Source organism: Silurus meridionalis, chromosome 18 (assembly GCF_014805685.1).
Source record: "Silurus meridionalis isolate SWU-2019-XX chromosome 18, ASM1480568v1, whole genome shotgun sequence".
Taxonomy (NCBI): Eukaryota; Metazoa; Chordata; class Actinopteri; order Siluriformes; family Siluridae; genus Silurus; species Silurus meridionalis.
The window spans coordinates 24,976,641-24,991,308 of record NC_060901.1 but is presented as its reverse complement, the minus strand read 5'-3'; the positions used below and the strand labels follow the sequence as shown (position 1 = coordinate 24,991,308).

At 39.3% G+C, this 14,668-nt stretch overlaps 1 protein-coding gene and 1 pseudogene across 3 annotated transcripts; both read right to left on the bottom strand.

The window, feature by feature from the left end:
• Positions 1-1,279: 1,279 nt before the first annotated feature.
• LOC124401381 (E3 ubiquitin/ISG15 ligase TRIM25-like) lies at positions 1,280-12,595 on the bottom strand. Of its 3 annotated transcripts, none has more exons than XM_046873670.1 (7): positions 12,524-12,595; positions 3,408-3,989; positions 3,046-3,141; positions 2,640-2,918; positions 2,313-2,496; positions 2,128-2,184; positions 1,280-2,017 (listed from the first exon to the last, which is right to left on the bottom strand). In XM_046873670.1, exons 1-7 carry the CDS (start codon positions 12,530-12,532, stop codon positions 1,476-1,478), a joined length of 1,749 nt encoding a protein of 582 aa, XP_046729626.1. In that variant the 5' UTR covers positions 12,533-12,595; the 3' UTR covers positions 1,280-1,475. The 3 variants fall into 3 exon arrangements, with proteins under 3 accessions (XP_046729626.1, XP_046729625.1, XP_046729627.1); XM_046873669.1 differs by having other exon boundaries at positions 3,408-3,998; positions 12,533-12,581; XM_046873671.1 differs by having other exon boundaries at positions 2,676-2,918; positions 3,408-3,998; positions 12,533-12,579.
• LOC124401458 lies at positions 9,190-12,532 on the bottom strand (annotated as a pseudogene).
• Positions 12,596-14,668: the final 2,073 nt, after the last annotated feature.

The window sequence follows — 14,668 nt, the reverse complement described above, 5'->3', positions numbered from 1 at the left end:
CCTAACCAAATCCATCAGCCGTATCTGCTCACTGGCCTTTATAACATGTATTACATTTACAAGCATTGTGATGATATAATGTATGCTAAACTTTATATGTGATAAACTTTACTCTAAAGCATGATTATTGATTTTGTCTGAACTCTCTTTCTACACCGAGTTCTCTGTGAAGCTGAGTATTATACTCTATTAATGCTGAGTCATGGTTAGATGTATTAAGCTTGGGTTTAAACTAATATAAGCGATGTTATATGTTATCTGAAGCATATTGCTAAATGATATTATATATTTCTAGATTTTACTACTGATAGCTGAAGCTGACCTCAGCTAAATTACATGGGTGAACTTTATGCACCCTATTGTGCAAGATGAGTCAAGAGTTCATGTGGTCTCTCCGTTTTCTCCGCATAGCCGAGGTGTTTAACCACATAGGCAGCAGATGTGTATCAATATCTTTGTCTGCCATTTACTGAAATTTTCTGCTATGTTCTATACATGACTTCTGACTGAATTTTGCACAGTGCACGAGATGCACCTGCACTCACCAACCCTATTAAACCCGCCTTCTCTACTATTATTGCTGTTATTATTATTATTTATTATATTTATTATCATTATATTATAAATTCGAAGGATTTATGTACATAACCAGTGCTAATGGAAGAGTTTATTATTTTTAAAACAGGTTCAATTACCTCTGGAATGATCTGTTTGAGGAAACTTGTAGGCAGGGGATGGAGAATGCAGGTTGATGTTTGTGATGAGGAAATATTCTCATTCTCATGAATAGGAGTAAAACTTTGTCATTAAATGTCTGTTATAATTACACTGCTGTCTACAGGGTTTTTTATAAAAGAATTTGGATTTATATTAATCGTTTGGATTTCTTGCCTGAAAAAAATCTAGGAATATGCTTGTTATTTTCTATGATGGTGGAGAAATATTCTGATCTAGCAGCACTAAGAGATTTTCTATCATTTAGGAGGCTCAACATTCATGTCAAGGATCATCACCTGGGACGAAACTTTGGTTTATGAATACGACCCTGAGACGAAGCAACAGTCTTGACAGTTGAAGAGACCGTCATCTCCATGACCAAAAAAGATCAGGCAGATCTGCAGCTCAACCAAGTGGATGCTCATCATCTTTTTCAACATTCGCAGCATTGTGCAGCAAGAATCCTTCCCCCAGTGGCCAGACCATGAATAGCGAGTTCTACTGCAGGTTTTAAGGCGTCTCAGGGAGGACATTCAGCAAAAAAGACAGAACTACAATACAGTTCGTCTCGATCCTTTTTTAAATACCACCACGTACATAGACATTTTAAGGTGTAAAATAGATTTATATATTTTACCAAAGCATAATTATCATTTTTAAATCTGATTTTTACAATGATACAAACAAATCACTTTTTTATTTATTTCCTAGCACATGTTTCTTTCAGCTCCAAATTACAGACCATAAAACACCAACTATTATTCTTTTGGACTGCACAACCTCATAGATGATCCTGGTTTCGAAAAGAAAAACCTGAATCCAGCATATAGAGGCTGAGTGAATGTGGTGTGGAGTCTGTGGAGGAGCTTCATCGTATCAGAGACGCTGTAGAAGGACAGAGTTCCTGCACTGTGATCCACATACACTCCTATTCTGGAGGATGATGGAACTTTGAGATCAGTTTTAACGTTGTTGTGCCAGAAATTAACAGAAGAAGAAGAACATTCCAGACTCCAGGACTGATTGTTGTGTCCAAACCAACACTCATCACCCCGTCCTTTCCTTCTGATATCTTTATATGAGACTGATATTAACACATTACCATCACTGCTCCACTCCACCTCCCAGTAACAGCGTCCACACACACTCTCTTTACTCAACACCTGGCTGAAGTATTTAAATCTCTCTGGATGATCAGAGTACGGCTGCTTTGTCTCACTGCGTGTCACCACTTTGTTCTTCTCAGACAGAATGAGGTAATAATTTACTGTGTTGGGATCCAGAGTCAGATCACAGAAATCTAAACACATGAACAACAGAAACATCAGATATTAATCACAGAATATTTATGTAAAGTGTGTGTGTGTGTGTGTGTGTGTGTGTGTGTGTGTGTGTGTGTTGTACACATACATTTCAGAAACTCGTTCCTGCTTGTTGGTTCTGAGAGTAAAATCTGAATGTTCTCAGCTGTAAATAAAGAAATAAAATGGATTGATTTTATAAAATAAAGACATTTGTGTAAATCATTGCTTGTGTGTGGATCAGAAATGTGTGTAGATCACATGATGCACTTTATCAGGAACGGATCCTCTTACCATGTTCACGGATTTTGATCAATTCCTCCTGGCAGAATTCCTCAAGTCTCTTTTTCAGGTCAGAGAGAGATTTCCTCACTGCATCAAATGAGATATTGACATTGATGCTGAGTGAATCTTCACACACATCAGCTGGAACATTTGGTCTGTCGGTTTTGGGACTCTGATGTCTGGAGGCTAAAACCTGCATACAGCAATTAGAAATAAAATGAAGTGAAGGAATGCAATAATTGTAAAGTTTTATATAGAATCTTATAACAGATTCTTTCTAGAATCTAAAATTATGGGGATTCTTGAAGTCTAAGAAACATCCAATGAACCTGTAACCTTCATATTCCTCCTGGAAATGTGGATGTAATGTACCTTTATTTCCTGGAGGAAATGGATGTGATCGTGTGTGTGTGAAAGCTGCTCCAGCTCAGTGATTCTCCTCTGAAGATCAGAAATCTCCTGCTCCAGTTGCTCCAGGAGTCGTTCAGCTCGACTCAGTTCAGCCTTCTCCTGATCTCTGATCAGCTCCGTCACCTCCGAGCGCTTTTTCTCCATGGAGCTGATCATCTCAGTAAAGATCTTCTCACTGTCATCTACTGCTGTCTGTGCACTGAGCTGTTAGGACACACACACACACACACACACACACACACACACACACACTCTTACTGGGACTCTAAATGACTCGATGTCCATGTTGTGTGTGTTTCTAGGAGCAGCTCCGTCTCTGCTCACTGCTCACCTTTATAATGTTCACATCCTGTTTCAGCTCCTGCACCTTCTTCTGCTTCTCCTGGATTCTCTGCTGGAATTTCATCTGCTCCTCCTTCAGCTCAGTCTGAGGACAAATAAAATACAGATTATAGTTGATGGTGTATGAGATGATAAAGACTGTGGTGAGACCTGCTATGTTGTATGGTTTAGAGACAGTGGCATTGAGTAAAAGACAGGAGGTGGAGCTGGAGGTAGCAGAGCTGAAGATGCTGAGATTTTCATTGGGAGTGATGACGATGGACAGGATTAGAAACAAGCAGTGTTTGTGATTTTAGATGAATAATGTAATTTCTATGAACAGACTGAATATATCAGACCTGCATTTCTCACCTGTTGTTCAGTTCTGTAGGCTTTAACTGAGACGGTGTCGTGGCTTCTGTGTTCATCCGTCACACACAGATAACAGATGAAGCTTTGGTCGGTACGACAGTAGATCTCCAGGACTTTATCATGCTCAGAGCAGATCTTCTCTTGTAGATTTCCAGACGCTTCGATTAACTTGTGCTTCTTCCAGGAAGGAACTTCATAATGAGGTTTCAGATGAGTTTCACAAAAGGAGGCCAGACACATCAGACACGACTTGACGGCTTTGTGTTTCCTCCCGCTACAGAAATCACATTCCACATCTCCAGGTCCAGCGTAACAGTGAGCAGGAGAAGCAGCTCGGACTTCAGTCTTCTTCAGTTTCTCCACCACTTCAGCCAGCATGTTGTTTCTGTGTAGAACAGGCCTTGAAGTGAACGTGTGTCTGCACTGAGGACAGCTGTAGACCCCCTTCTGATCCTCCTGATCCCAGCAGTCATTAATACACACCTTACAGAAACTGTGACCACACGGGATAGTCACTGGATCCTTCAGGAGATCCAGACACACTGGACAGCTGAACTGATCCTGATCTACTGAAATACTGGCCTCTGCCATTTTCATAAACTCACCCACAGACACAGAGAGAAACAGTGCAGGATGAAGACTCTTTGAGTTTCTTTTTCTCCGAAGTGAGAAGTCACTTCCTGGTTGTGTAACAGAGGAGGAGCACAAAAACAGAGCTCAAACCTTCCGCTTTTAACCGTTTCATTAACAAAATGGTTTTAGAGCAAAAGAAAACCAAACCACATTCAATTGTAGATTTGTTGGTGCACAACTTACATCCAATTCCCAAAGCATTTATTCACATTATTCACAATGAGAAACTTTAATAAGTAAAAAGCCTTTTACACACAAACAATGAACTGATATAATTATATCTCACAAAGATGAGTTTTTATAAAGATAAATACTTACTTTAAGAACAACCAGCTCAAATCTTACACCACAATTACCACAACTGGCACATAGCAATGTAATTAACACAATGTAGTGATGCACTACATCTACATGATTATGCTACAGAGTAGAAAAATACTATTTGTTTTTTTCCCCAGGTAGGAGACTTTCCTCTTTCTCCTGCCAGAATTGAACATCCCAAACAATTCCAGCATATACTCCTCAGCATGGGATTGAAAATACAAGTTGCGTCTATGCCATTACCAGTGCTAGATGATTAACTAGTTTTTTGTTGTTAGCAATTTATATTGTACAATGCAATTCAGCCACTGCAGTTTAGTTGCTAAAGTCCCAAAACAATGTATAAAAACTTCTATCCACTATTGTTAGTGTTAAGATGGGCCTCACACTGGTTCTCTAAACACATTCCTATGTTATCTGTTCAGTGTCTATAGGGTCTTTACGATAAGAGTATGTAAGGTACATGGAAAGTCTTTATCTGGGCTCACATCTCTGGTTGCTATGTGTTCTTACCCAATCAGGAACAGTTTTAGGTCAGGTTTTTTTCCAGTGTGTAAATATATACTTGTCTGTTATCTGCAATAAACTGAAGAAGAACATATGCGCCATTCTGTGTGCTGTGTGATTCTTCCCTGATCAGAAAAGGCACCACGGGCATCGTAGCGCATGGAAAATCTCTCCCAGAATTAAGTTTTGTTTGGGGATGATAAAAATCTAACAACTATACACACTTATATACACATTTATCTGTCCAGGTTTAGCAGGCTTTCGAAAACATTAGAAAACATATTCTCACTAAAAATAAATAATGCTGTACGGGCCAAAGGAAAGCAGGGCATAACAATAAACACTCGAGTTCAAATACAGATTCCCTCCTGGCAAAGTGACAACCGAAAATCCAAAATTCACTCTGGAAAAAATATAGAACCGTGCGAGAAACAAACAACAGAAATCGTAGCCCCCAGGAATGGCTCCTGATGTTCCTGATGGGATGATCAGGAGACGGATGTGGAATTCCCTGATGAGCTCAGGGTCCAAGATATTCCAGGTTTAGACCCAGGAGCGTTTCTCTGAAGCGAAACATTACCGGACCACTAGATGCTGCAGTGATCTTTGTGCGAGTCCAGTATCTGGTGGTCCGTGTAGGCTGGCTGACCACTGATTATGAAGGGACAGGGAGGGGAAACCTGTGGAAGAGAAAACACAGGTGAGAACAGGCGTGAGGAGAGATGCATTGAAATGAGAGTTTATCTTTAATGACCTGGGTAACAGTAACTGATCTCAATCAATCTTTATTTATATAGCACCTAACATCTACCAGGTAGAACCTAGGTGCTGAACAAAGTGAAGAGGCCATGTGCAAAATAGTAATAAATTGTAATTAACATAAAAGTAGTAAAATATACAATATCATTTAAAAAAAAGAAGCAAATTGTAAGAACTTAAAACAAAAGCGATCACCTCACGATTTATATCTTGTTCTAGGCACTTCAAGCAAGACATGATTAGAGGACCTGGTTATCTAGACTCTACTGGTTATCTGAAAACAGCCCAATGTAGCATTGGGACAGTTTGCGGGATTCCACATAAAGGGGCAGGTTTTCTTGTTGACCCAAAAGATGCACACGGTGGGATCAAGGTTGGTAAGGGATAGGCAGTGGGTGGAGCAGCACTGGAGGATGCCAGTGCAGGGAGACATGAATGTCTGAACCAGATATTTGGTAAATCCACCAGAACCTCTTAATGAAGTCGATTGTGCAGTTTGACCTAGGATGGCAGGCGAGGTTGGAGGAGTGACCTCATTAAAGAACTTCGGAACGGACTACCAGGGGGACAAACAGACAGTTTAGAATGAATCAGATGTTCAAGGAGCTCACTTTGTGCACAGGTTTGGGTTTCCAAGTTCAAGTGAATGCAAAAGGTTTTATAGCACATCTAAAGAAATCCTGTAACTGAGTGCATCTAGATTTTTGGTAACAGTTTGGAAAAGAACCACATATAGCAGGAAAGGGCAGGTGATCAATCGATAGATAGATAGAGTATGTAATATGTACATTATATGTATAAAAGGTTGTCAAGCAAATTAAATATTTAATCGCAACTTAAGCGCACATTTCTATCTGTTCTAAATGTACCATATATTAATACTTCATGGTTTTAATAATTTAAGCAACATGGACATGGAGAAATATGGATGCAACAGAGCTTGAAGACAAAAAATTCTTGTAAATATTTTAAAGTAATGATGATGGTTTAAATTACGTACATCATCAGGTCACCAAATGGAACCTTTGCTATGTTTCCACACGGACAGTTAATGAGGTGACACCGGAGAAACTGAACCTCTTCAAGTCAAGTAGCTTTTATCATAGACATTTTACAGATTTGAATGATGAATTGTTTCTCTGTACGATCAGTAAAGATAGTAATTTAAGTTTCACCATTATGAGGGAAAAATCCACAAAACGCCACCTAGAGGGTTAATTGTGTGAATCATGGCAGATTTGGTGTTTGATTTGAGACGGCGCATAAATAAAAGTTTACTGATTAAAAATATTTTTCGGTAAAGTTTCTTTATTTATTTTATATCTAGGTAAAGGAAGGACGTCAAATGTGTGTGTGTGTGAATATAAAACAAATTAAAAATGTTGTTACCTAATGAATATATCCAGGCTGAACATCCACATAACATAAGCAGAGAAAAGATGATGATGAGGTGATCAGGAATGTGTCTGTTCTCAGTCATGTTTACATCACTGACTCCCTCTGTCTCATCCACTTTAGCTTTACTTCTTGTTGCTTTCTCTTAGCTTTGTAATCTAGTCTACGTCTGTGGTGAGTGAGAGACAGAACATTATACACCAGTGGATTAAAAAAGACGCACAATGACAGGAAATCAGTCGGACTGAAATCGGCGCAGTGGAAATATAAAAAACTGACATTTCACCGAATCAATGGATTAAAACTAAAGTAACGAGGCGGTTTTGAAAATGTAAGAAGTAAAAAGTACAGATATTTGTGTAAAAACGTAATGAGTGAAAGTCAAAATCTATAGTATTTGTACTTTATTACTTTCCACCTCTGATGTAAATACACAATTACCTTGCTACATGTACATGTCTTCATTGAGCTGAAATGTATCCACAGGACTGCTATGCTGCTGTTCGATTTCATGCTCAGTGTGGACCGCAAGATTGGGAATAATGACGTCGCTACTTTTATCGCTGCGGTTTGCCTAATGTTTCAACATTCACTACCAGTCAGTGCTTGAATTCCTGCAAAGGGATGTAAAGACACCCAGGTGTCAGGTTTGAGAGCGGGTCGCGAACCCGAGTAGCTAGAGCGAGCGGCAGTCTGCCACGGGGAGGCGTTGGAACCCAACTGCAGAGACACACTCGAGATATGCAGCTCAAGAAAAGAGAACCAAAAATATACCAGGCAGAGTGGGTTTATCAATACAAAATAAACACAAGATAAATACAGATTAGAGATTACTTAACAGGACAAAGAAACTCAGGAAGACAGGAAGGTAAGAAGAGACTCGAGAAGACCAGGGGCTTGGGGAAAACAGAAAACCAGGAGACTCTGGAAGACTGAAGTAGGCAGGAGACTAGGGAAACAGGAGAAACCAGGAGGCTAGGGAAAACTCAGAACAGTAAGGCTTGGAAAAACTTGAGAAAACAGCAGACAAAGAAATATAACAAGATAGAAATACACTCACCAAACAGAACAAAACAAACCCACACATATACAGTTTTAAATACCAAGACCAATATCAAGAAAGACGATACAACAAAAACTAATGTCAAATACAATGACAAATGTACTGCAACAAAAGTGAAAACAAATATAATGAACCAACAAAGACCAAAGCAAAATGGGCAACTTAAATAGACAACATTATCGAGGAGGTGGGAGACAATATACAGCTAGGGGCTAGGGAGTAGGGGATAGGGGCCCAGTGGTGGCATCTGGTGGCAAAGGCAAAAACAATCTCAAAAAATATCCAGACCCTGACACCTAGGAGGGGGTTCACTTAATATTTACAGAGTTTCAATGTTTTTTCTTTCTTTTCAAGGTGTTTTTTTTAGCATCAATCCCGAAAAGGGCACAAAAGCTGTGGAAAAGAAGAACAAAGAGCGACTCCCAGTGAACCCAAGAGTCTTCACCCTAATCTCTGCCCTTTCTGATCATGAGTGGCGAGAGACTTTGTAAAGGTGGCCTGCAAATGGTTTCCAAGTTTAAACTTTATAAACATTGAAATGTTCATGACTTGAGTTGTAACCACATGTTTAGTGGTAACAATATACTTTACTCTGTAAGCACTTGTGCCTTGTTCTGCTTTAGTAGTTCTTACTGTAAATGTTTATCTGAACCTTTAACTTCTGTATCTTCCCAAGCTCAGTTTAAAGTGGCAGTTAGGCAGAAATGTTTTAAATTCTGAGTCTAAATTTTAAATGAGTAGTCTTCACTGTCTGATCTTAATCTGATCTTAAACCACTGTATACTTCTGTTAAAACACGAGAACAGACAAATACATTAATGTTGTTTTAAATGCCTGCCAGTCTTTATTAAAAATACATGGGACCACACTGATGTCCAAGTCTATTAATAGATTTTGATGGGTTTTATGATTTGATTTAGGTTTGTGTTCATCAATTACAATGAAATTACTCTTAATAGTTTCTAAAAAAGATAAAATCTGAATGTTTAGAAATGTAACTTCTATCTCTTCTAGCTGCCAGCTAGTGTGATTAAATGATAAATGATCTATAAATGATAAATTCACTGTGGTTATTTATAATAAAAAATTGTTCAACAGCATTTACACATTTAATGTTTTTTATTAAGTTTAAATAGTTTTCTGTCTGCTTTGTGAAATAAGTATAGGTTTAAACTGTAATTATTACAAAATGAACCTGAAAATTAAACAGTTCTGTGCTGTAAAACCGTATAAACCGTAATTATTACAATGTAAATCCTGTAATTTGATGGGTATAAACTGCTTTTATAACAACATAAACATGGATTAGACAGTTACCATAAAAAAACATTCAAATCTGTAAAATATACAGTACAATGGGTGCAATCCTGTACAAAAATAACGTTCCTACCGTATTTTTGACGGTAAAGTTCTGGCAACCACAGCTGCCGTTTTTTTACGGTAAAATGTACGGGTTATGTTTTACAGTGTACATATGTTCCTGTGACATTAGACTGCATACTCTTCTTGTTTAATGTACAGCTGTATAGTGTACTGTATCCACTTGTATTCAAAGCCAACGTGTGTTACATCAGCAGTGTATCTTACTGCAACATGTACTGCAAACAAGTTCAACACAGAGTTCACCATCAAATTTCCTGTACCCTCGTGTACCTGATCACTGAAACACAATTCTAACACCGATTCTGACTGAACCAGATTCTGATTCATTCTGATTCTGATTCAGCAAAAATTCTCAATCTGATTGATTCTAAATTTATTTGGCAAAAAAATCTGAATAAAATGTTGGAAATGGAAAATAAACGACTTGTTGCTTTTTTATTTAAAATATTCTTTTAATAAAAAAAGTTTCTACTTTTCATGAAACAATATCTGTTATTTCTAATATTTCATTTTTGATCACATAATCTAACTGTACCATAATAAGGCAGCCAGAATCCAGCGTATAGAGGCTGAGTGAATGTGGTGTGGAGTCTGTGGAGGAGCTTCATCGTATCAGAGACGCTGTAGAAGGACAGAGTTCCTGCACTGTGATCCACATACACTCCTATTCTGGAGGATGATGGAACTCTGAGATCAGTTTTAACGTTGTTGTGCCAGAAATTAACAGAAGAAGAAGAACACTGCAGACTCCAGGACTGATTGTTGCGTCCAAACACACACTCATTACCCCGTCCTTTCCTTCTGATATCTTTATATGAGACTGATATTAACACATTACCATCACTGCTCCACTTCACCTCCCAGTAACAGCGTCCACACACACTCTCTTTACTCAACACCTGACTGTAGTAGTCAAATCTCTCTGGATGATCAGAGTACGGCTGCTTTGTCTCACTGTATGTCACCACTTTGTTCTTCTCAGACAGAATGAGGTAATAATTTACTGTGTTGGGATCCAGAGTCAGATCACAGAAATCTAAACACATGAACAGTGGAAATGTGTCAGATATTAAAAATATATCAAAGCATGTACTGAAAATGGAGAGTGAGAGTGTGTGTGTGTGTGTGTGTGTGTGTGTGTGTGTGTGTGTGTGTGTGTGTGTTACACGTACAGTACAGAAAATCTTCTCTGCTCTTTGGTTCTGAGGGTAAAATCATCTGAACTGCTGCAGCTGTGGAGAAACAGGAGACATATTTTGATGAAGGAAATGAGCTGCTTTGGTAATTAATCACTACTGAATAAATGTTATGAATGAATGATGTTGTTTATGTGACTTATGAACTCTGTCACTCTCTCTTTGTAAGAAAGGAGGAATAAATGTATGTGTGTCCTTTATTAATAGTTGAGTAGCTGAAAACACTATAAATACAGGAGTAATAAGTGTAACTGCATCTAATGATCATTCCAGTGGAGAAGAACAATAACAGTAAGTTCATATAATCATATAAAATCATTATTGTGTGTTTTGGGGAAATGTTTCTGTCTCTCGTCATCATGCTGCAGAGAAAGTAAAGATTCCCAGCAGGACAATTTCTCTCACCATGTTCATGAATTATGATGAATTTCTCCTGGCAGAGTTCCTCAAATCTCTTTTCAGATCAGAGACTGATTTCCTCACTCTATCAAATGAGAGATGTTGATGGACAGTGATGCTGGGTGAGTCCTCACATCCAGAAGATACACTGAGAGACTGGAAACTCTACAGAGAGAAAGAAAAACATCATGGAGAAGGAGAAAGGTGGAGAAATATACATGTGACTATATAGACTATACACACTTTGTGTTACCTGGAGGAAATGGATGTGATCGTGTGTGTGAAAGCTGCTCCAGCTCAGTGATTCTCCTCTGAAGATCAGAAATCTCCTGCTCCAGTTGCTCCAGGAGTCGTTCAGCTCGACTCAGTTCAGCCTTCTCCTGATCTCTGATCAGCTCCGTCACCTCCGAGCGCTTTTTCTCCATGGAGCTGATCATCTCAGTAAAGATCTTCTCACTGTCATCTACTGCTGTCTGTGCACTGAGCTGTTAGGACACACACACACACACACACACACTCACTCTTACTGGGTCTCTAAATGACTCGATGTCCATGTTGTGTGTGTTTCTAGGAGCAGCTCCGTCTCTGCTCACTGCTCACCTTTATAATGTTCACAGCCTGTTTCAGCTCCTGCACCTTCTTCTGCTTCTCCTGGATTCTCTGCTGGAATTTCATCTGCTCCTCCTTCAGCTCAGTCTGTAAACAGTAATAGTTGTTTAGATATTATTATTATTCTTAAAATATTTAATTAAATTAAATAATTATTGAACTCCAGACCTCGAGCACATTCCAATCTCTTCCTTTTTTACACACTTACACACACACACACACACACACACACACACACACACACACACACACACACACACACACACACACCTGTTTTTCAGATCGTTCTGCTGCAGCTGCAACTGTGTCATGTCCTCTGTGTTCATGCATCGTACACAGATAACAGATGAAGCTTTGGTCGGTATGACAGTAGATCTCAGGACTTTATCATGCTCAGAGCAGATCTTCTCTTGTAGATTTCCAGATGCCTCGATTAACTTGTGCTTCTTCCAGGAAGGAACTTCATAATGAGGTTTCAGATGAGTTTCGCAAAAGGAGGCCAGACACATCAGACACGACTTGACGGCTTTGTGTTTCCTCCCGCTACAGAAATCACATTCCACATCTCCAGGTCCAGCGTAACAGTGAGCAGGAGAAGCAGCTCGGACTTCAGTCTTCTTCAGTTTCTCCACCACTTCAGCCAGCATGTTGTTTCTGTGTAGAACAGGCCTTGGAGTGAACGTGTGTCTGCACTGAGGACAGCTGTAGACCCTCTTCTGATCCTCCTGATCCCAGCAGTCATTAATACACACCTTACAGAAACTGTGACCACACGGGGTAGTCACTGGATCCTTCAGGAGATCCAGACACACTGGACAGCTGAACTGATCCTGAGTTACTGAAATACTGGCCTCTGCCATTTTCTTAGTGATCTGGAAAGTTTCTGTTTCTCTGAAATGAAGCAGTTACTTCCTGGTTGTGTGTGTGTGTGTGTGTGTGTGTGTGTGAGAGAGAGAGAGAGAGAGAGATAAAGAAAGAGGAGGAGCACAAAGAGTTCATGAACATTAACCATTTCATGGGCACAATTGCTTCTAGGGCAAAATAAAACCTGAAACCTCGATCATATAATATTCTAGATTGTGTATAAACGTGTAAACGAGTTCCTGCACAAGTTGCACCCATTTTCCATGGCATCTATACAGATTTACAGTAAATTTACAGTATAAGATGTGTTGACCAGGACATCCAGAGCTGGATTTCATTTTGAGGGCAAATGTTATGATTATTTTTAATATTAAGCCCAAATTTGAACCAATGGTGGCAGCACAAAATGATCTTAAAACACTTCTGAATCAGTCATCCAAGGCATCAGGATGTGCCACAGGGGGACGTGTGAACCCAAGAACCCAAGATGGTGGACATGTTAACCCATTTCCCAATTTTTTCTCATAATGTCGGTAAAAAATCTCAAAGTGTTTACTAGTGCAAAGGTAAGGCATCTGGCACTTCCACTTGCAGACGGATTCTGAACTTTCTCACCAACAGACCTCAATTTGTTTGGTTGGGCAAACAGGTATCCTCAACCTTCATTCTGAACACAGGGCTGTGTTCTGAGCCCACTACTCTACTCCCTGTTCACCCACGATTGTGCTCCTCTGCATAACTCCAACATCTTCATCAAGTATGCAGATGACACCACCGTGGTCGGCCAGATCCACAACAACGACGAATCGGCCTACAGGGAAGAGATCCGAAGCCTGACAGCATGGTGTGCCACCAACAACCTGACCCTCAACGCCTCAAAGACTAAAGAGCTCATCATGGACTTCCGGAAATCCAACAGCAGGAGACATCTACCAGTCAACATCAATGGAAATGAGGTAGAGAGAGTTTCCAGCTTTAAGTTCCTGGTCATTCACATCTCTGAGGATCTGTCCTGGCACCAGAACACCTTAGCTCTGGTTAGAAAGCACAACAACGCCTGTACTTCTTGAGAAGTCTCAAGAAAGCAAATCTGTCTCCAGGGATTTTAATGAGCTTCTACCGCTGCATCATCTAGAGCATCCTGACCAACTCCATCACTGTATGGTACGGAGGCTCCACTGTGTGTGAACGTAAAGCCCTGCAAAGGGTGGTCAAAACCGCCCAACGCATCACTGGCACACAAGTACCTGCCATTGAACACCTTCACCACAGCAGATGTCTGTGCAAAGCTCACAATATTATCAAGGACTCTTCACATCCCAGTCACAAACTGTTTAACCTCCTTCCATCAAGAAGGAGATACAGGAACTTACGCACCAGAACCAGCAGGTTCAGGGACAGCTTTTTTCCATCCACCATCACACTACTGAACTCTACACTACACCGCTAAATCTCTACCAAACAAACACTGTATATAACCTGTGTACTATACATGTACATATTACATAGTATACCTTTTCATTTCTCATTACATCTGCACTATTTTTTATCAATATGTATCTTTCTATCTTTATATCCTTACTGTACATTCTGCCCAACATTTCACATTCATGTATATGTGTGTAATATATATATATATATATATATATATATATATATATATTAGACTTGTTTATTCAGCCTGCACATTCCTTAAATGCCATCATCTTATACCCTTCCATTCTGCACATTTCCTCTTCAATGCCACAGCCTTAGAACATTTATCTGTACTTGTTAATGATGTCCACATGTCTCTGCACTGCTACAGCCTTTATATTTATTCACTGTACATATGCTTACATATATATCACATGCTGTAAATATGCTACACATTTACCTGCACAATTGATGCCAAACTGCATTTCGTTGCTGTGTACCTGTACAATGCAATGACAATTTAAAAATTGTTTTTGAAAGCTGACTTTTTGCAGTGTAGACCAGTGAGGCTGTAATTGTTTTGTTGCTACACACATTATGATAAACTACATACTCTAAATGATAATGTTAAGCAGCTGAAGAAATATAATAAAAACAAGAAATTGTAACTGTAATGTAGAGTGATTAGCATATTTCATTAGATACATTATCTTACA

Bases quoted from the DNA above. Each gene is read 5' to 3' on its own strand.
- LOC124401381 (XM_046873670.1), bottom strand. The intron at 3,142-3,407 runs GTGAGAAATGCA...ATTTGTCCTCAG, and splicing joins CCTACAGAACTGAACAACAG to ACTGAGCTGAAGGAGGAGCA. The intron at 2,497-2,639 runs GTTACAGGTTCA...TGCTGTATGCAG, and splicing joins TTTCCAGGAGGAATATGAAG to GTTTTAGCCTCCAGACATCA.